General features: G+C 40.3%; 1 protein-coding gene across 7 annotated transcripts in view; it reads left to right on the plus strand.

Annotated features, from left to right (window-relative positions):
- The window catches only part of ptpra (protein tyrosine phosphatase receptor type A), a 133,982-nt gene that overhangs the window by 74,931 nt on the left and 37,037 nt on the right, over window positions 1-22,014 (plus strand). For all 7 annotated transcript variants that reach the window (XM_078409625.1, XM_078409781.1, XM_078409847.1 and 4 more), the window contains 6 exons: window positions 2,100-2,184; window positions 7,215-7,288; window positions 11,692-11,828; window positions 13,471-13,561; window positions 16,835-16,911; window positions 20,036-20,072. In XM_078409625.1, coding sequence (XP_078265751.1) covers window positions 2,100-2,184; window positions 7,215-7,288; window positions 11,692-11,828; window positions 13,471-13,561; window positions 16,835-16,911; window positions 20,036-20,072 — 501 coding nt within the window. The remainder of the gene's footprint in view (window positions 1-2,099; window positions 2,185-7,214; window positions 7,289-11,691; window positions 11,829-13,470; window positions 13,562-16,834; window positions 16,912-20,035; window positions 20,073-22,014) is intronic.

The following is a 22,014-nucleotide window of genomic DNA, read 5'->3' on the forward strand; positions in this document are numbered from 1 at the left end:
CATACATCTACAGATGGTTTCATGGAAACTTACTGGTCAGGGAGTCAAATTTAAGAAAGACAGAAGCAGACCTTTCATTTGTTATGCATGCCTGCTTTCTCATGACATGCCCTTGCTGCCCAGAGGTTCTGTGTATGTGATGGGCGCATCTATTAAAGTTGGTGAGGGTTACGAGTGGCATGCCAAACTTTTTGAGCCTTCTAAGGAAATAGAGCCGTTGGTGTGCTTTCTTGGCCATTGATTTGATGTGGCTGGTCAGGCCAAATCCTCAGAGCCTGAAGTTTTCAACCATCTTTACCTCCGTGCCATCAATGTATACTGGAGTGTGTGTACTGCTTTTCTTCCTGAAATTGATCACAATCTGCTTTGTTCACAAAATGCTGGAGTAACTCAGCAGGTCAGGCAGCATCTCGGGAGAGAAGGAATGGGCGACGTTTCGGGTCGAGACCCTTCTTTAGACTGATGTCAGGGGGGCGGGACAAAGGAAGGATATAGGTGGAGACGGGAAGATAGAGGGAGATCTGGGAAGGGGGAGGGGAAGAGAGGGACAGAGGAACTATCTAAAGTTGGAGAAGTCGATGTTCATTCCACTGGGCTGCAAGCTGCTCAGGCGAAATATGAGGTGCTGTTCCTCCAATTTCCGGTGGGCCTCACTATGGCACTGGAGGAGGCCCATGACAGAAAGGTGAGACTGGGAATGGGAGGGGGAGTCGAAGTGCTCGGCCACCGGGAGATCAGATTGGTTAACGCGGACCAAGCGCAGGTGTTGAGCGATGCGATCGCCGAGCCTGCGTTTGGTTTCGCTGATGTAAATAAGTTGACAACTGGAGCAGCGGATGCAATAGATGAGGTTAGAGGAGGTGCAGGTGAACCTCTGTTTTGTCTTACTCACAATCTGCTTTGGCTTGATCACATTGAGGAAGAGGTTGTTTTGGCAAGTTTATTGCATACTGTCCTCCTGAGTAATTAACAATTAAATATTAGCATTTATAATTGATTTGTTTAAATATTTCTTGAACAGCATTGTGTCCAAGCTGTTGTTGTCTTATTGGGAAAAGGCAAATGTACTGCCTTCATTTTCTGCCTTCAAAAGATCCTTTTTTTCCAGCTAGATACAATTTATTGGTTTCCATAACCATTTATAAACAATGTGTTACGCCACCGATAATAAAAAGCACATGCACAAAACTATTATTGTGCTTCAAAACATATTCAGACCACATTGACCAAATATTTAGAGAATAATCAGTTCATGGGTATCAGTTAGTATGCAACGTGTCCTTCCTAAAGCCACGTTGACACTGACAGATTTATTAGGTGCTCCTTATATGAATGTATATTTAGCCCATTGTTAATTTCAACAAGCTTATTTTTGGGTTGGATAGTAGCATGCAAGGGACATTGGTATTTTCACATGTGATAATGATGAAATTAATACCAGGCAACTATTAATGAATGGAGAGGTTCTCCATTCTGGCCTGCTTAGAGAAACTGACAGTGGTTAAGCTTAAATAAACAAATGCGTCCTTTATAACCACGTTGCAATATCCGTCAGCAATAACCCTATTAGTCATATTTGATGGGCTTCAAGAGGCAAGTGATATCCTCAATGAGCAAATAACCTGCTGCAATACACAGGCATTAATTGCTCAAGCATAAAATGTTACATAAAAGCCCTGTTGTAAAATGTTCATAGTCTTCAGTTGCAATATGTTCTACTGGTCAGAACCTGGCTGTAAAAATTAAATGATCTCTTTGATCATTGTTCAGTTGGCTTGAATGCAAGGCTTTGTCAGACTTGATGAGTATTTTTATTAAAAGGCACCTTTTTGATCAATGACTGAGATTTTTTTAATCAAATTAGGCATTATCTATTCTACCGGATTGCAACAAAATAAAACAATTCATTTCTCAAAAAGTAGTGATTGATATTTTTGATGCTAAAGCACCTTAATCTTCAAATAAAAACATTTTTTTTGCATTGATTAATGTAATTGCTTGTTGAGGGTACATACAACATTTAAGGTTTCCTATTGAACTGCTTTAACATTGTTATGCTAGTAGTCCACCAGCTCAGTACTATCTTATTTTCATTTCAGATGAAATGCCCATTATAGCTGTAATGGTGGCCCTCTCATCACTGCTAGTCATCGTATTTATTATTATAGTCCTTTATATGTTGAGGTAAGTGTTCATTGACAATGTAAGTTTATAAACCGCTCCACTGTAATGAAAGGCTTATTGTGCTTTATGTAATATTGTCCCATATTTATGTTTCTAACTACCTCATTATCAAGGCTAAATTGGAAAACCCTTGCATTCTATTTATGAAAGGAGTGCAACATGTATTTGAAAATTTGAAAAATACTACCGATGCTGTAAATCTGACATTTAAAAAAAGAAAATACTGGAAATGCATGCTTCACCTGTATTTTAAAATTCCTTCTCGCAATCCGAGCACAAACAGTTGAAAGAACAATTCAACTGCTCTTGGTCCAATTTAATATACAGTAAACCTTCACAAGTACGGACTTCTAATGGATTTTGGTTACAGCGGGCCAAGGCATCAGTTTGCATTGACAGGTGGCGGGCAGCATTGGGCAGCCGAAAGGCAATGGTGGGAAGAGAGCGAGCAGTAAAACACTCTTGAGGAGCATTGCATTTGGCAGGGGTTTGTAGCAGCTGCCACAAAGTGAGGTCCCGTGGTGTTGGATGTAGATGCAGTGCATGCCACTGCACCTGCGTCGCCCCATGCCTCAGTCACCTGGTTACGGCGCAAGGCTATCGATGCACCACCCTCCACTTCCACCAGGTTACCCACAAAGCTGGTCCCATGTAGCATGCTTCCAGTTGCAGGAGTGGTGAGTGTGAACAGTATGAAGGCAGCACGAGTGTCAGGCCCGACACTGCCACACCACGCATGAGTGTTGGGGCTCTGCGGCTCCCCGGCCTGTCAATTCCTGCTGCTTTAATCATATCTCCCTGACGCCACATTTATTCCCACGTGTCCTTGGGTTAAACTAGTTAAATATTTGCCCCCTCCCTCGGTTACAACGGACAATCGGCAATGATGGACACTTATTTCTTCCCCCAACCCCTCATGGTCCATTATAGTGAAAGTTTACTATATTGCACTTGATGCACATATTATGGGCTCTTTGTTGGAGAAATCGAAAACAAATTGTGTCGCAGAGCGCCTCATTCAGTTTTCAGTTGGCTATCGGCTTTCATGACCATGAGCTTTCAGTTGGCTATCCCTTGAAATTTCCACTTCTCTCCCACATTTGCCCATCTCTTGCTCAACATAAGCTTAAAACCAGATCTTATCCTCTGCCTGGGCAAATTGTGAGGCATCAATATTGAATTCAGTCATTTCAGATAACTAATTCTGTTAATAACTTAACTGGTCACTTTTTCTCTAATGTCAACCATTTGTAATATTAACTGCACAATCACATCTGATTTACTAGATATTTTTTTCCTCTTTGGCTTCAGGTTGAACTAAAGCTCTGACATTCATTTCACACCTGTACACGTCCCTTTGTTTTCTTCCCTAAATTCCTCATTATCTGTTAACCAGCATGGTCCGTAAAAAAATTGGAATCGCTTTTGTCTCGTAAGGAATGTTCCCTTTATCAAACCTTTCAGATGGAACAGACATGATGGGTTGAGTGGTCTCTTGTGTTATGAATTTTCTTCTATGATATAGCAAAAGTAATGAAACCTGACATGGGTTGAATAATCTTGCTGTAGCCAGCAATTCCAAGCAGCTGCTTGCTTGTGCTTATACCCTCAACTTAAGGAGACACTTTAGCGTCCAGGGGCAGAACCCAAATTTGCTGAACACTGCTGGTCAGGCAGTCTGAATATGTATTCCTGACCACACGATTAGAGAGAAATGTCAGGTTATTTTGCTTTTCACTTTTAAGGTTTGTAATTATTTATTAGTCCTTAAATGCGGTTTCAAATATCTTGCTTCCCAGTTTTGTCAAAGGCTGTCAATATTCTGCAGCTGAGGCCTCTGTTGGATGCTTGTATCATAATTGAGGTGTTGCAGTCTTGCGCTGGTGGGACCCTGCACAGCGAGTCTGTGATGGATGTGATCTAGTTCAAATCAGTCTATTATCTTGTTTTTTGTACTGTTAGTAGACACAGTGGACGCAGAACTATTGCGTTACATATGCAACACAGGCATCTATTCATGATTAGAACAAACCTAAAAGGAGATAAGAAGTAGTACTGACAAAACCCAGATTGACCTTCATGAGCAGATTATTGGTAAAGCAATGCAGCTTCATAACACTCTCAATGACCCCAGTATAAAACTAAAAGAGAAGACATATAAAATTGCAAAGATTAGTGGGAAGCCAGAGGATTAGGAAGCTTTTAAAGAACAGCAGGTAACTAAAAAGGTGATAAAAAGCCAAAAAGGAAAAAAGATGAAATACGAAGGTAAACTAGCTAATAATATAAGAGTTTCTTCAATTTCATAAAGAGTAGGGAAGAGGCAAGAGTGGACGATGGACCGTTAGAAAATGATGCAGGAGAAGTGATAATGGGGAATAAAGAAATGGCAGAGGACTTGAATAACTTTTTTGCATCAGTCTTCACAGTGGAAAACACCAGCAACGTGCCTGAAATTCAAGAGAGTCAGGGGTGGAAGTTAGTGGAGTGGCTATTACTTAGGAGAAGGTTCTTGGGAAGCTGAAAGGGCTGAAGGTGGATAAATCACCTGGACCGGATGGATTGCACCCGAGGGTTCTGAAAGAAGTGGCATTAGAGATTGTGGAGGCATTGATAGTGATGTTTCAAGAATTACTCGAATCAGGAGTAGTGCCAGACGATTGGAAAATTGCAAATATTACCCCACTGAAGAACAAGGGAGCTAAGCAGAATAGTGGAAACTATAGGCCAGTTAGTCTGACTTCAGTGGTTGGTAATATTTTAGAGTCTATTATAAAGGATGAGGTTACGAATTGCTTAGAAGTTCATAATAAAATAGGCCAAAGTCAGCATGGGTTTGTGAAGGGGAGATCTTGCCTGATGAATTAGCTGGAATTCTTTGAAGAAGTAAATAGCAGGGCAGACAAAGGAGTGTCAGTGGATGTGGTTTACCTTGATTTTCAAAAAGTCTTTGATAAGGTGCCACATGTGAGGCTGCTAAGGAAGATGAGAGCCCATGATATCGAAGGGCAGATACTCGCATGGATAGCAGGTTGGCTGGATGGCAGAAGACAGAGGGGCAATAAAGGGGGCTTTTTCTGTTTGGCAGCCAGTTACTAGCGGAGTTCCGCAGGGGTCGGTGCTGGGACCGCTATTCTTCATGATGTATACTAATGATCTGGATGAAGAGATTAAAGGCTTTGTGGCCAAGTTTGCAGATGATGCGAATATAGGTGGAGGGGCAGGTAGTGTAGAGAAAGCAGGAAGTCCACCGAAGGACTTGGACAGGTTGGAAGATTGGGCAGAGAAGTGGAATATAATGCAGCAAAATGTGGAGTCATGCAATTTGGTAGTGGGAATAAAGGTGTGGACTATTTCCTAAATGGGGAGTGAATCCAGAAATCGGAGGTGCAAAGGGACTTGGGAGTGTTGGTATACGAATCCCAAAAAGTTAATCCGCAAGTCGAATCGGTAGTAAAGAAGGCAAACGCAATGCTAGCATTTATTTTAAGAGGGCTAGAATACAAAAACAGGGATGTAATGCTGAGGCTCTAGAAGGCGCTGGTCAGCTGTATTTGGAGTATTGTGAGCAATTTTGGGCACCATATCTGAGGATGTGCTAGCTCTGGAGAGGGTCCAGAGGAGGTTTATAAGAATGATCTTGGGAACCAGTGGGTTAATGTAAGATGAGCGTTTGACGGCACTGGGCCTGTACTTGCTGGAGTTTAGAACCGGGGGGGGGGGGGGGGCTTCATTGAAATGTACGGAATAGTGAAAGGGTTGGATAGCGTGGATGTGGAGAGGATGATTCCACTGGTGGGAGAGTCTAGGAATTGGACTCAGAAGAGCCTCAGAATTAAAGGACGATCCTTTAGGAAGGAGATGAGGAGGAATTTCTTTGATCAGTGTTTAGTTTAGGTGATGTATCTGTGGAATTCTTTGCCACAGAAGTCTGTCATTGAATGTTTTTAAGGCAGAGATAGATAGAATCTTGATTAGTGCAGGTGTCGGGGAGAAAGCAGGAGAATGGGGTTTGGAGGGAGAGATAGATCAGCCACAATTGAATGGCAGACTTGATGGGCCGAATGGCCTAGATCTGTTCCTATCTATTCTGACCTGATGACCCCCAGTTTCTATATGATGAATGATTATATGAATGTGATGATGTGGAAAAGGTGAAACTGGGCAGTTTTCATATTTGTTGGATATATACTTTGCAAAGCCTTCCAATGCTTTCATTGATAGTTTTGATAAAGCGTTTATTGCTGCTCGAAGCCCTTTTTAAATTCAGCTATCTCTTTCAAATACAAATTTTTCTTGTCTAAATGATTGATTAATTTTGCTTTGGGCACTTGTTAATGATTATAACAAACTTTTGGGTTCAAAATCATTTATAACTTGCTTCTCTGATGCTTAGGAACGTATCTTGTTTTAACCTTTTCTTAACACAGAAGTTTGGACTATTGGGTTTATGTTGACTCTCAGGGGAGCAATCACATTAGATCAATTTCCTTTCTCCCTATTTTGCTGTTTTATCCCAGCTCATCAACTCTCCTTTGATTCTGTTAACTTACACTACTGATAAACTGGTCCATTATCCTATCAATGTGTCTTTGTGGTGTGGGAGGAAACAGGAGCACTTGGTTCAAAAGCCATGCAATCATGAAGAGAGTGTACAAACCTGTATGGTGTGAAAATACAACATCCTTATGGCAGAAAAAGCAGCGCTGCTGGAGGATCTTGTCGTGTCGGTAAGCATCAATGGAGGGAAATGGACATTTCGAGCTGACACCAGACATATGGAACAAAGTCGACTCAAATTGTTGATTGTCCATTACTCTCCACAGAAGCTGCCTGACCCGCTGAGTTCCTCCAGCTGTGCTTATTTGTTCCAGATTCCAACATCTGTAGTCTCTCGTCTCCAAATTTATGGTTGAATTCATTTATGCATCACTCTACTCTATTACAATTGTGCTTGGATTAAATAACTTTTTTATTTAAAAAAAATTGTTACAGTATTATATTAACATAAAATTTGTTATTTATATCAGGTTTAAAAAATACAAGCAGGCTGGAAGTCATTCAAATTCCTTCAGGCTGTCCAATGGGAGAACAGATGACACAGGTTGGTTTATAAGCCAGATTTATTGCACATTAAATTGACATTTCCATTGTTTTCTCAGAAAACCCCCCAACTTTGATGGCCATAAAAGTATTACTTTAATTACTGTAAGTAAGATACAAAAGATAAGTTCAGTAATGCACCAAAGTGTGTATAGAGTTGAGTTATTTATTGAAAATAGTGTCTACTTTATTGTCAGAGCTAATGTTCTGGATTCCCTAAAAGCCAAATTTTAAGTATCATGGGGCAATGTATAAAATATTGGGTTACCAGAATGAAACTCTTTGAGCTGCAATTCCTTCCTCCTTCCGATCCCTTCGCTGTTATGAGGTGGTGGCTGGAGAAAGAAGGGGAGTCATTGGGCATGTGAGAAAAAAATAGAATGCAGGGCAATAAATTGAGCAATGATATTAATTGGAAAGCTTTGAGAACAAGTCTTTACTGGTACATTGTACCAAATGGTGGCTTCCTGTGTTGCAAGAAAATATGAGAGCTATTCAATTTAAACCCACCTCCCACCACCAAGTCTATAGGTAAATGCTGTCAGGAAGCATTTTCTTATATTCAAAATGTCTGTTTTGTTAATATTCCCGAGGCTGTACATTTTCTCCCTTCAATTTTGCTATTTTAAGAAAATATGGCAAGGAAAGAATTATAGTGAGGGTGGCATTTAAGTGATCAATTCATAGGTGATTCGGCCTCCCCTAAATCATCTTGCATTATGGATTAAAAATATATTTTTTAAAGGGGAACTTAGTAGAACAAATGTGAACCATAAACTGCACACAAAGTTTCAAAGGTAAGCTTAACTACTCAAAAGTAAAGTCAATCAAACTATGATTAAATCATTTTCCCCTTATTACACCTTGAATAAAAATATACCTTGTCCAAAAATATTCTACTTCCCATGCAGCACCCAGTGAAATGGCTGGTTTCTAACTGTATAATAATACTGATTTATTATTGTTTAAATTGCAAATTGTTTTGAGAGTGTTGGATGTGTTTACTGAAGAACACATCAAGCACAGTTTTACACTATCTTGTGTGATTTTATTCCAAGTAAGTGAACTGTGCATAATTCCGTTTTCAACTTTTTTGTGGCAGCCTCTTTTGAACTCACTTTGTTTGCATTTGGTAAAGTTATTGTTATGTTCTCATTATTTCTTTTCACCATTCTTTTACAGTACATTTTTGTATTGTACTCCTTTTAACTAAAGTTTGCTTTTTACGAGACATGCTAATTATTTATTCTCTTGCGTTCGAAGTTTGTACAGCATGATCTGTGTAAAATTGTGAATAATTGTGTTTAGAAAAATAAGATTTTGCATTCTTTCCTACTATAATTGTGGAAGCAGTAATGGTTAAGTTCTCACAGTTTGAGTTTTGTGATCTTAAAACTTAAGATCCATTCTTCTGTCCTCATCATGACTGGTCACATGTGGCGTAATCTGCAACAAGGCTCCAGTAATTCAGGACAAGTGTCAAGTGTCAAACTTGCTTCAGAATGATTATTAAGCGTAATGGAAACGTAAAGGTTTATGCTTATTACCAGCAGCGGTGGAAATGCACCTTATTACTGTTAAGACACAAGAAATGGATCATTACTCCATCAAGTTGCCTGAATGAGAATGCCCTTTGTCAAAACTGGATGACAGAAATGCAACATTTTCCAACTGCCCTACATTTATATATTTGTATTAAACATAACCTGACATGATGTGTTAAGTTAATGTGATGTATTCAAGAGAGCGTTAGATATAGCTCTCGGGGCTTATGGAATCAAGGGATATGGGGAGAAAGCAGGAACGGGGTACTGATTTTGGATGAGCAGCCATGATCTTATTGAATGGTGGTGCTGGCTCGAAGGGCCAAATGGCCTACTCCTGCACCTATTTTCTTTGTTTCTATTCAGTGAGTTCAGTTCAGTGAGTGTTAAAATGATCATAGTTGGAACTGGTTCCATTTAATTTATGGATCGGATTCTCTTCAGTTCTTCAGACGGTTTTGAATACACTGATATTTTACACAATTGAGGCAAGGGCAATGATTGACAGTTGATAGATGATGATGTGACCATACAATACTAGTGCATGGGTGATCCGCTCTACCCACCCTCCTAATCCTTCATGTTTTTCTCAACACTCTGAATGTAGGCAATGATGGGACTTTTTTTATTCTCTCACCAGAACCTTGTCCTTGAGTTATCATCCATCTTGTCCTTCCTTCATCCAGAACTTCTAACTCTTAAGATAGTCCATTTCTTAACTTGTCTGTGCTAGATGTTTTTTGCTAAATGTTCTCGGTCTGGCTGATGAACTGCTGACACTGAACTAATGACTCCCCAGTTGCTGGACTTTGGAATCTCTTATTTTGGCAAATATCTCAGCAGGCTTTGCCAAGTTATATTCATATTATTTTAACTCTGGAGTATACATGTAAAACTGAGCATATGTGGTGTGCAGACACTTAGCACTGGAATAACTCAGCGGGTCAGGCAGCATCTCGTGAGATAAAAGGATGGGTGACATTTTGGGTCGGGGCCCTTCTTCAGACATTTTTTCCAGAGATGCCGCCTGACCTGTTAAGTTACTCCAGGACTGTGTGTCTACCTTTGTGTAAACTTGCATCTGCAGTTTTTTGTTCCTATAAATGGTGTGCAGATTTACATAATTGTCAGGTAGACACAAAATGCTGGAGTAACAGCGGGTCAAGCAGCATCTCGGGAGAGATGGAATGGGTGACGTTTCGAGTCGAGACCCTTCCTCAGACTGATGTCAGGGGGGCGGGACAAAGGAAGGATATAGATGGAGATAGGAAGATAGAGGCAGAACTGGGAAGGGGGTGGGGAAGAGAGGGACAGAGGAACTATCTAAAGTTGGAGAAGCTAATGTTCATACTGCTGGGCTGCAAGCTGCCCAAGCGTAATATGAGGTGCTGTTCCTCCAATTTCCGGTGAGCCTCACAATGGCACTGGAGGAGGCCCATGACAGAAAGGTCAGACTGGGAGGGGGAGTTGAAGTGCTCAGCCACCGGGAGATCAGGTTGGTTAAGTGAATAACTAGGAGTAATCTTAAAGCTGTATATCCATCCTTGGTTTATTTTGAAATATATGCTCATTTTCAACCATCAACTCAACCGATTTAGAATAGTACAGCACAAGAACTGGGCCTTTGGCCCACATCTGTGCCGACCATCTTATATCTACCTTCACGTTATCCATATCCCTCCTTTCTCTGCATATCCATATGCCTCTCCAAAAGTCTCTTAAATGCCACTCTCGTATTTGCCGGGAGACTTTTGGAGAGGCATTATTCCATTAATTGGAATATATTTTTCAATCCAAAATTTATTTTTTCTATCCCTCAAAAAGCGCATCATTCCTGTCTAAGTAGGAGTTAGGTTCTATTTCTTTTCATGACCTAAAAATAAATCAATGACTTCTCTTCGGTTTCTCTTACCATAGGTGCACCTTCATCTATTAACACCCTAGATGTCCCTCTCTCTCTTGTCTTTCTATGCTGCTCATCATTTTATATACTTCTGTCTTCCTTGCTCCAGTAAAAAAAACAGACCTAGCCCAACCATTCCTGATACTTCCATCCAAGCAACATCCTTGTGAGTCTTTACTGAGCCCTTTCTATTTTAACCATGTCCTTCTTATAATGTGATGATAATTCTCTAAACATTTGCCTAACAAACATTTTATATAACTCGAAGATGATGGCCCACCTCTTGTACTCAGGGTCTTGACCGATGTTGGTAAGCGTGCCATGTGCCTTCCTCACTACCCTGTCCATCTGTTTTCTGGGAGCTATGTACTTGAGCTGCAAGGTTTTTCTGCTCAACAACATTCCCAGGGCCCTGCTATTCACTATGCATGCCCTGCCCGGATTTCACTTCCCAAATGCATCACTTCACACTGGTCTGTGTTCAATTCCATCTGTCATTTCCTTTTCATCTATCCTTTTGTAACCTTGGCTAACCTCCTTCATTGTCCACTAAATCATCAATTTTGTAGTTTTCTATTAGATCAGTCTTTTCTCAGTCAAACATTGCATAAAACCAGGTATAAAACAGTACTAGTTTAGTGCATCTCGTAATTGGTAATAAAATTAACGACTGATATGGTCAAAAGCCACTCTCAATGTGGCTACCTGTCAATTACTGGCTGCAAGATGCTGCAAATTTGTCATGACAAAAACCTTTTTTGTATGCTTGGGGAAGTGTTGAAAATAAGTTCCTGCACAGTTATAGAATATTCGCTAGCAGAAGCTTGTTTGTACGTCTGTGTACTTTTATACATTTCAACTTAATTATGCCATTAAACAAAATAAAATGCCATTTATTTCAATCTAGAGCCTGATACATCACACATTTCTGATGGATTTGCACTTTTTTTTATTCAGAGCTTCAGAGTATGCCATTGCTTGCAAGATCTCCAAGCACCAACCGAAAGTATCCACCTCTCTCTATGGAGAAATTGGAAGAAGAAGCAAATCGACGAATGGCAGATGACAACAAGCTTTTCAGAGAAGAATTTAATGTGATTTTTTAGAACTTCATTAATTATAGTTACTGTACCTAAAATGCCTTTAGCTTTGAGTCTTCTTGTGAATTATTATTGCCTAATCTTGCGTACTTTTCATCAGGGTTTGGTATGGTTGTCCATGACTTTTCTCCAAATTCCTCCCTCTGTAATGCATCTGGATGGGTCTGCCTACATATTCATGTACTTCTTAACTAATAGAAACATGGAAAAATAAGTGCAGGAGTAGGCCATTCGGCCCTTCAAGCCAGCACCACCATTGAATATGATCATGGTTGATCATCTAAAATGAGTACCCAGTTCCTGCTTTTCCCCCATATCCCTTGATTCCTTTAGCCCAAAGAGCTAAATCTAACTCTCTTGAATCTCTCCAACTCTATAGTTAGCTATATGAGCAACTTTTTGTTGCTTCTTTTCCCAATCTCTTCTCCTGTCAGCACTGTTATATTCAGAATCCCGTTCGGCTTCCCTTTTTTTCTCCACCATGCACTCGTTGTTATCATTATTCAAAGATAAGGTGATAAATTCCATTCTATGCAAACCAGCCAAGTGTACCAAAAAACAAGTCCTGTACCATTTAACTCTGGTTGACTTCACCACCATTTTGTGTCCATTAAATCCCATCCTCCTTAATATGTCCCTCAATGTAAACTCTCCAACCAATGTGCTTGGTTATCCCCTTGACCTGCTCTAGTCCTTGGGGGTTCCCCTCATTGCTGTCATGGCTCCCCCTGCTCTGGTCCCAGATCCCCTGGTTACAATTCCATCTCTGATCATTTATTTGTCTGTTCACATTAATCCCTACTTTCAACCCTACTTGATTCCTTCTCTCTCCCCCCCCCCCCCCCCCCCATCGGGAAAACAGTTTTGCAGTTCCAATGCATGTGTGGATTTTTTTTTTGTCTAATCTTTGGGATACCATGAACTAGCAGTTCAGCATAGTCCTGACTGTATTCAATATATGTTCAACATGCCTACAGAATCTTAGAGATAGAATGGAGACTTTTACAGCTTTGGGTGTGTAAAGATATCAAACATCCATTTACACTAATCTCATTTTTTATTCTTCCTACATTCCCATCAATGTCCCCCCCCCCCCCCCCCCAAAAAAAAATTCTACCACATATCTCTGTACAAGGGGAAACTGTCCAATCAACCTACCAATTTGCATGTCATCATTTAAAACTAAAGAACATGGTTTAAATATAAATAACAGCTGGTAATTAAATTGATTTTATTATTCCCATCATTTGGGTTCATTCTTGCATTTTGGCTCGCAGTGAAAGTGATCGTAGCATTCCCATTCAGAAAACCATATTGAGTTGCTCACATCCACCGTTTTGTTGACCTTTCCTCATTTTAGTTGGTTTACCAATTGGATATTTTTATTCACAAAATGCTGGAGTAACTCAGCAGGTCAGGCAACATCTCGGGAGAGAAGGAATGGGTGACGTTTCGGGTCGAGACCCTTCTTCAGTCTGATGTAATATAAAACAAGTTTTCATTATTGATGACTTAGGAGTAAATTGAATGTTTGGAATTAGTGGTGGTAATATGTATTAAATCTGTGAGCAAAGGTTCAGAGTGGGGCTGTTTCCAGCAATGTACTAACATGAATTATGTTTCCATGGCAACACAGGCTCTCCCGTCATGTCCAATTCAGGCCACTTGTGAAGCTGCATCAAAGGAAGAAAATAAAGAGAAAAATCGATATGTTAACATCCTTCCTTGTATGTAATACTAAATTACAAATCGTGACTCTATGTTGATTTTTGTTTTACTATCATGTAACGAACATAACAACTGTGTGATAAGAATTAATTTGCTTTGCGTAACTCTTCAAATTGAAATTGAAATGCTTCCTTGCCAGTTTAACTCTATGCAGTTGACATTTAGGGGCGGCACAGTGCTGCTTTACAGGGTCAGAGACCCGGGTTTAATCCTCACGAGTGCTACCTGTACAGAGTTTTCCCGTTTTCCCTGTGACTGCATAGGTTTTCTCCGTGTGCTCAGGTTTCCTCCCACATTCCAAAGATGTGCAGGTTTGTAGGTTAATTGACTTCTGTAAATTGTCCCTAATGTGTTGGATAGAACTAGCATATAGGTGATCGCTGGTTGGCGTGGACTCATGGGGCCAAAGGGTCTTTTTTCAAGCTGTATCTCTAAACTAAACTAAACTAATTTGGGCTACTTTGAGGAAGATTTGTCCATGCCTCATCTGACATCCTTCATTGAATATACAATAATACAGTACAGGAACAGGCCCTTTGGCACAATGTATATGCCTAAGCTGATGCCAAGGTCAACTCTTATCTGCCAGAAAATAATCCATATCCCTTCATTCCATGCATATCCATGTGTTTATCCAAAAGTCTTTTAAATGCCACTGCCATATCTCCCTCCACCGCTAATCCCGGTGGTGCATTCTAGGAACTCGCTACCCTCTGTAAAGAAATAACTTGCCTCGCACATCTCCCTTTAACTTTGCCCTTCTCATCTTAAAGCCATGCCCTAGTATTTTACATATCCATCCGGGAAATGTTCTGATTGTATATCCTATTTGTGCACTTCATAATTTTGTATACTTCTGTCAAAAGCCTCCACATCTTTTCTGTAATGGGGTGACAGAACTTCACGCAATAATCCAAATGCCGTCTAGTCAAAGTTCTATAAAGCTGCATCATGACCTCCTAACTCATATACTCAGTATCACGAATAATGAAGGCAAGCATAGCATACATCTTTACCACTCTATCTTCTTGTGTTGTCACTTTCAGGGAGTTATGGAGTTGTACCCCAAAAGCCTCTGAATATTAATGCTGTTAAGGGTCATTCCATTAATTGAATATTTTTCCTTTGCATTTGACCTCCCTCAGTACAACGCCTCACACTTGCTTGGATTAAACTCCATCTGCCAGCAGATTTGTATCCCACTATATACTTTCTCACTGTCTGTGACCTCGGCAATCCTGGTGTCGTCAGTAAACTTACTTACCATCTGCAAACTACATTTATGTGCAAGTCATTTATATATATAACAAACAACACAGATCCCAGCACAGATCCCTCTGGAACTCCGCTGGTCACAGACCTCTAGCCTGAATATTGTCCTTCCATCACAACCCTCTTTTGGGCCACAGTTTAAGAATAAGGGGTAGGCCATTTAGAACGGAGATGAGGAATAACTTTTTCAGTCAGAGAGTTGTGAATCTGTGGAATTCTCTGCCTCAGAAGGCAGTGGAGGCCAATTTTCTGAATGCATTCAAGAGAGAGCTAGATAGAGCTCTTAAGGATAGCGGAGTCAGGGGGTATGGGGAGAAGGCAGGAACGGGGTACTGATTGAGAATGATCAGCCATGATCATATTGAATGGCGGTGCTGGCTCAAAGGGCCGAATGGCCTACTCCTGCACCTATTATCTATTGTCTATTGTCTTGTATCAATAAACTAGATCTGAATCCATACATCCAAGTCACTGTTAATCCCATGCATATCAATCTTCTGGATCAGCTTAACAATGGAGAACTTTATCAAACGCATTACTAGAATCCATGTAGATGGCAACCACTGCCTACCCTCGTTGATTACCTTAGTCACCTCTTCAAACAACTCGATCAGGTTAGTGAGACAGGATGTGCCATGTACAAAGCCATGTTGAATGTCCCTAATTCTCATCCACCCTCGAAAGATCTTCTTCAATAGCTTCCCTAACACTGACATGAGGCTCACCAGCTGATAATTCCCCGGATTCTCTCTACTTAAACAAAGGAACAACATTAGCTACTTTACAGTCCTCTGGGGCCTCGCTTGTGGTAAACGAAAACTTACAGTTTGTTGTCAAGATTTGCAATCTCCTGTCTTGCCTCTTTCAATATCAGACCCTGGTGATTTTTGTACCTTAATGCTCCAAGAGCTCCAGCCCTGCTCCTTGAATCTCAAAATGCCCTTGAAATCATTCATCAATCATTCATTCAGCTCCTAGAATGGAATAATTGACCCTTAAATTTGTATTTATAATACAGAGGTTTGATTCCCTACCTGCTTTAACAGAGTGTTGTTCATAAAACAAAAGACAATTATGACAAGTGCTGAAAAAACACAAATATTGCTTCAGAAATGTCAAATAGGTGGATCTCTCAGTTTTATCGCAAGGTGAATATGGTCAATGGTTATATTCACCTTGGCCCGTTTGGATCCATTAAAGTCAATGAAAACAAAAGTATAATGCAACCAGAAACATGCCTTGCAGCTGTGTTTGAACAAAATGTAGCAGCTGCAGATTGCTTTATCCTTAAATTTAACATCTTAGTTGACTTATGATTGTACTAACAGTAAATGAGGAATAAGGCAAATTCATGTGCACTCCTTCACTAATTTTGATCTATTGCTGTCGGGAAAATTGGTTGCCTCACAATTTTCCGTGTATGTAAGTGACGGATTCATAAATATGTGACCTTCCAATGTTAATGGAGGCTGATGTGTCAATGGCAAGCAGTCCAGTTTTGTCTTCTGTTGAAATTATACAAAAGCAACAAATAGCTTTGTAAAATTGAGTTGTGGAAATTCAACAACAATGCAGGCAGTTTTTCTGCAGAATGTGTCAAAAATGCAGCAACTGCAATGTCATTTGATCACTTCCTATAAACGCTTTGGAGTTGCATCCTGGAAATTATACTATTAACATCAGGTTTCTGTGTTTGGGATAAAAAGAAGCAAATCTGATTCCACTTTTTTATTCTGGTGGGTCATTATAATTGTCCTTTTGTAATGTTTGCTTGAAACTGAAATGTTTTGAGAAGTTGTTTATGAACCACACGCTGTGTTAACGTTTCCTGACCCGAAATGTTGTTTGTCCTTTCCCTCCACAGATGCTGCCGGACCCACTGAATTCCTCCAGCCCTTTGTATATTCTGTGTTAATAATATGATTATTAGCTATGTTCAGACATTTGCACCTTTTTGATCTAATTGTGTATTTCTGAATGTTTTACTTATTTATCATTAGATGATCATTCAAGACTTCACCTACTACCTGTAGAGGGTGTTCCAGATTCTGATTTCATCAATGCTTCATACATAAATGTAAGTTATTGAATCATTTGTATATAAACCTTTCCTATTCATATACCTGTCTAAGTATGTTTTTAAATGTTGTAACCGTGTTTGCCTCTATACTTTCTTTTGAAGTTCTTTTCATATGTACACCATTCTCTGCAAGAAAACATTGGCCCCAAGATCCCTTTTAAACCTTTCCCCTCTCACCTTAATCCTACATCTTATAGTTTAAATGCCTACCTTGGGGAAAGGATGTGGCTGTTCACCTCATCTATGCCCCTCAGGCATTTATACACCTCTTTAAGGTCACCCTTCAGCTTCCTAAACTCCAGGGGAAAAAGACCCAGTCTATCCAGTCTCTCCTTATAGCTCAAACCTTCCAGAGCCAGTAGCATCCTTGTAAATCTTGCACATTTTCCAGTACATTAATGTTTCTTAAAAATAATTTAAAAATAGAATCATTATTTGTTTTATGAAAGTAGTTTAAAAGTTTAAAGTAGCCCACTGAATGATTGTACCATGATTAGATGTGTTTTCTATACACCATATAGTTCATGGTAATTTTCATATACATATTATTTTAGAAAGTGAGCCCTTATTTGGGCTGTTGGTTATGGGCCAGCAGTGGCAAATGTTGCAGTTTATTTCCTGAAATAAAGCTTCCCCATTGCAGACTGCTACTTGTGATGTTTTAAAATCTCGCAAATCGCGTAGTACATAAAATTTGGACTAAGCCAATCATAAAACTCAAGGTGGGATAGTGTACATTTTCGGTTTGATTTAGAAACACTGTTATTTGGGTCCCCTTTGGGTGTCAATTTTATATTAGAATTTTGTTTTACTCAAATGCCAAGAAAAGCTCAGTCTTGTCATTGAAGTGGCAGGAAACAAATTGAAATGTTGTTCTTTTGTAATATTCGTGCTCCCTGTCCATTTCCTATCCTTCCTGTTTATCTTTTATTTACTTAACTTCTCCCTCCTCTTGCAACAAACAATATGTTGGAGGACTCGGCTGTGTGGATGGAAAAGTAATTTTCAATGTTTTGGGGTCGAACCCCTGCATCAGGACTGAGAGTGGAGGGAAGGTAGCCAATTGAAAAGAGGGGGAGTGGTGAGTTGGAGCAAGTAGTGGACTGAGGAGCGTTGAAGGATAATGGACCCAGGTAGGGGTGACGTTTCACGTCAGGACCCTTCTTTAGTCTGAAGAAGGGTCTCGACCCGAAACGTCGGCCATTCCTTCTCTCCAGAGATAGTGCCTGTCTTGCAGAGTTACTCCAGCCTTTTGTGTCCACCTTTGATATAAACCAGTATCTGCAGTTCCTTCCTGCACATTTTGTCCGGACCCAGGTAGGGGATGGGGAGGGGTGGAGTTGGGGAGAGAGATAGACAAAAAAGATACAGATAGAGCTAAGAGGAAGTTGAAGGTGGAACACAAATGCCAGCATTGCTGGTATCTGAGAGGTAAGGAAGATGATGTAAAAGCATTGACTGCTGAGATTACTTCACATGAGTCCACAGTTCATTCTGTCTGGAGCAGCACTGATGCATCTGTCTTCAGGAACAATATATTTTTGTTTTATATCTATTTTGGAGAAATACTGTGGAATAATTTTTTTTTAACTTAATATTTGTAAAATTTAGTGAAGGACTTCTTGCAACAAGGCTTATATCCATAATATGACTGGTTAAATCGTATATTTTGAAGAAGAAATTAATAGCTGAAACTTTCAATCACATCTCAAATATTATTTTAATCCATGCTTTGATTACTACTTAATTTTTAAATGCAGTGAAGTTGCAGGACTTAAAATGGAACACTGAGGCAGACAATAACGTCTGAAATGATCTTAATTCTTTTATAATCCAATAAATTTGAGTAAAATTATTTGAAATTTATTTTTAAAATATTGAGATACAACTATTTAATCTTTTGCCGAATTGTTGCTAATTTTGTTTCTGTCATCAAGTAGTTACAGGGCTCAGAATTTCTTAGAGCCCCTTTTATACGGGTATAATAAATTGATTGATAACAATCTAAAGGCAAAGCTTGTTTGGAATGATCACAGGTATTTTTTAATTGGGAAATTGAACTTATACCCCTGCTAGCACTGTGCTTTTATTTTTATGTAATAGCGACTGTTTCCAGAATTGATATCAGTAGATATTTACATTAATAACGTGGTTTTAACCAATATTTTAGGGGGAAAAATTGTAGTTTTTGCCAAGTGGTAATGCAGTTATTTTGTCATGAGGTCAGAAATAAACATGAACTCTGCTTTCCATAGCGATATGAGAGATTACCTGATGGTAGTATTTGACTTTGCGTGACAAGGAAGGTTCTTGACAAAATTGAAATAATTGTGAATTGAGGGGATACCTTTATACTGGCTAGAGTCCAACCTGGCATAGAAACATAGAAAAATAGATGCAGGAGTAGGCCATTCGACCCTTTGAGCCAGCACCGCCATTCAATATGATCATGGCTGATCATCTAAAATTAATACCCCGTTCCTGCGTTTTCACCATGTCCCTTGATTCTTTTAGCCCCAAGAGTTAAATCTGACCCCCTCTTGAAAACATCCAGTGAATTGGCCTCCACTGCCTTCTGTGGCAGAGAATTCCACAGATTCACAACTCTCTGGGTGAAAAGGTTTTTCCTCATCTCAATCCTAAAAAAAGTTTTAGGGTAAAACTGGCATAAAGACAGTGTGATTGTTAGAAATTAAACATCACAATTCTCAGACACCAGTGGAAAAATATCTTGAGCCAAATCAGTAACAATGTTTCATCAATAATCTTCCTGTTATCAGAAGGTCAGGAAAAGGAATGTTCACTCATCCCGTTGCTGTCTGACTTGCTGAGTTCTTCCAGCACTTTATTTGTTGCTCCATGTTACAATATCTACTGTCTGTTATGTCATGATGATTGTAGCTCAATTCACAATTGCTAGCTACAGAAACTCTGCATATGCAAGTAGCAAGACTCGGACAGCATTGAGTTGATTAACGTGAGGTGACAAGTAACTTAGGTGCTAGGTCACCTAAAATATATTAAATATGCTATAGTATTTCTCCAATGCTGCTTCAACAGCAAAAATTGAACAAATTAAAAACATCCAGTTGTACTAACCCCTATATTTTCTCTTTAAAAGGGGTATCAAGAAAAGAACAAGTTTATAGCAGCACAAGGTAAATAGATATTAAAATGTAATATCATTTTCTGTGCATAGCTTTTTAATAATACCTTGCAGCAAGTTGTATAATTAATTGAAGTCGATGAATAGCAATTCCACAACTGCGACATCCTGACAAGTGTGAGATGGTGTATTGTGGAGAGCCAATAGTGTAGGATATGGACAGTACAAGGTATGGCCCTAAGGAGCGATAATGAATACAGGGACCTGGGTACAAGTCAAAAGATTCCTCAAAATGGCAGCTCTGGTGTTTAAGGTGGTGAAGTCGGCACATGGAACACTAGTTTTGTTGATCGTGGCATAAAATATAAGATCTGGGATGTAATGTTGGAACGTTATATTCCACCGGGTGGCGTTGGCAGCGGTCTGTCTGTTTTTTCATCTTTTTCTAAAATTATTTTTAGTGTGTTTTAAACGTATGTGTTAATGTTCTCTGGTTTGTTTTATGTGGAGGGGGGGGGGGGGAAGCGGGGGAAACCGTGTTTCAATCTCTTACCTTGCCGGAGATGCGATTGTTTTCCGGGTTGTATCTCCGGTCGCTCTGCGGCCTAACATCATGGAGCTGGCGGCCTTTCTCGGGACTGACTTTGAGCCCCACCGCGGGGACGTGGACTTACCATCAGAGCCTGCAACCCCTTGCCTGGGATCAACGCTCCAACTGCGGCCTGTGGATTTCGTCATCGAGGAGCTTGCAGTCTCGGGTAGAGACCGATGTCGGGAAGCTCCAAATCGCAGAAGGGTAGATCGCCCGGCGCGGGGGAGCTGAGATTCCCCCCGATGCAGGAGCCTGATCGCCTCGACACGAAGGGCCCACCGCCAGCTACAGGAGTTAAGATCGTCCCGTCAATGGAAGATTCGAGGCCCCCGACCGCGGGAGAACAAAGAAGGGAAGAGATTGAACTTTTTTTCCCCTTCCATCACAGTGAGGAATGTGGAGGAGTCGCTGTGGTGGATGTTTATGTTTTAAATGTATTTTGTATGTTTTGTTGCTTTTTATTGGTATGACTGTATGGCAAAACAAATTCCTTGTATGTTGCAAGGAATTGGCTAATAAAGTATGATTATGATGATTATGATATAGCATTGCTTGAGCCGTAGCCTGCAGTGTTATTGTGGTGCTGATTGCCAACATTACAGTAATAGGAGAGACTGAATAGGCTGGGTTTTATTTCCCTGGCATGTAATGTAACAGTTGAGCAAGTAATATTATTAGAGGGATAGATAGGGGGCGATAGCTTTTTCCTTGATTTGGGTGCCACAGAGGAGGGCATAGAAACATAGAAACATAGAAAATAGGTGCAGGAGTAGGCCATTCGGCCCTTCGAGCCTGCACCGCCATTCAATATGATCATGGCTGATCATCCAGCTCAGTAGCCTGTACCTGCCTTCTCTCCATACCCCCTGATCCCTTTAGCAAAAAGGGCCACATCTAACTCCCTCTTAAATATAGCCAATGAACTGGCCTCAACTACCTTCTGTGGCAGAGAATTCCACAGACTCGCCACTCTCTGTGAAGAAATGTTTTCTCATCTCGGTCCTAAAAGACTTCCCCCTTATCCTTAAGCTGTGATCCCTGGTTCTGGACTCCCCCAACATCGGGAACAATCTTCCCGCATCTAGCCTCTCCAACCCCTTAAAAATTTTATATGTTTCTATAAGATCCCCCCTCAGTCTTCTAAATTCCAGCGAGTACAAGCCCAGTCTATCCAGTCTTTCCTCATATGAAAGTCTCGCCATCCCAGGGATCAATCTGGTGAACCTTCTCTGTACTCCCTCTAAGGCAAGAACGTCTTTCCTCAGGTTAGGAGACCAAAACTGCACACAATACTCCAGGTGCGGTCTCACCAAGGCCCTGTACAACTGCAGCAAAAACCTCCCTGCTCCTAAGCTCAAATCCTCTTGCTATGAATGCCAACATACCATTCGCTTTCTTCACT

Source organism: Rhinoraja longicauda, chromosome 1 (assembly GCF_053455715.1).
Source record: "Rhinoraja longicauda isolate Sanriku21f chromosome 1, sRhiLon1.1, whole genome shotgun sequence".
In the NCBI taxonomy this organism is placed as follows: Eukaryota; Metazoa; Chordata; class Chondrichthyes; order Rajiformes; family Arhynchobatidae; genus Rhinoraja; species Rhinoraja longicauda.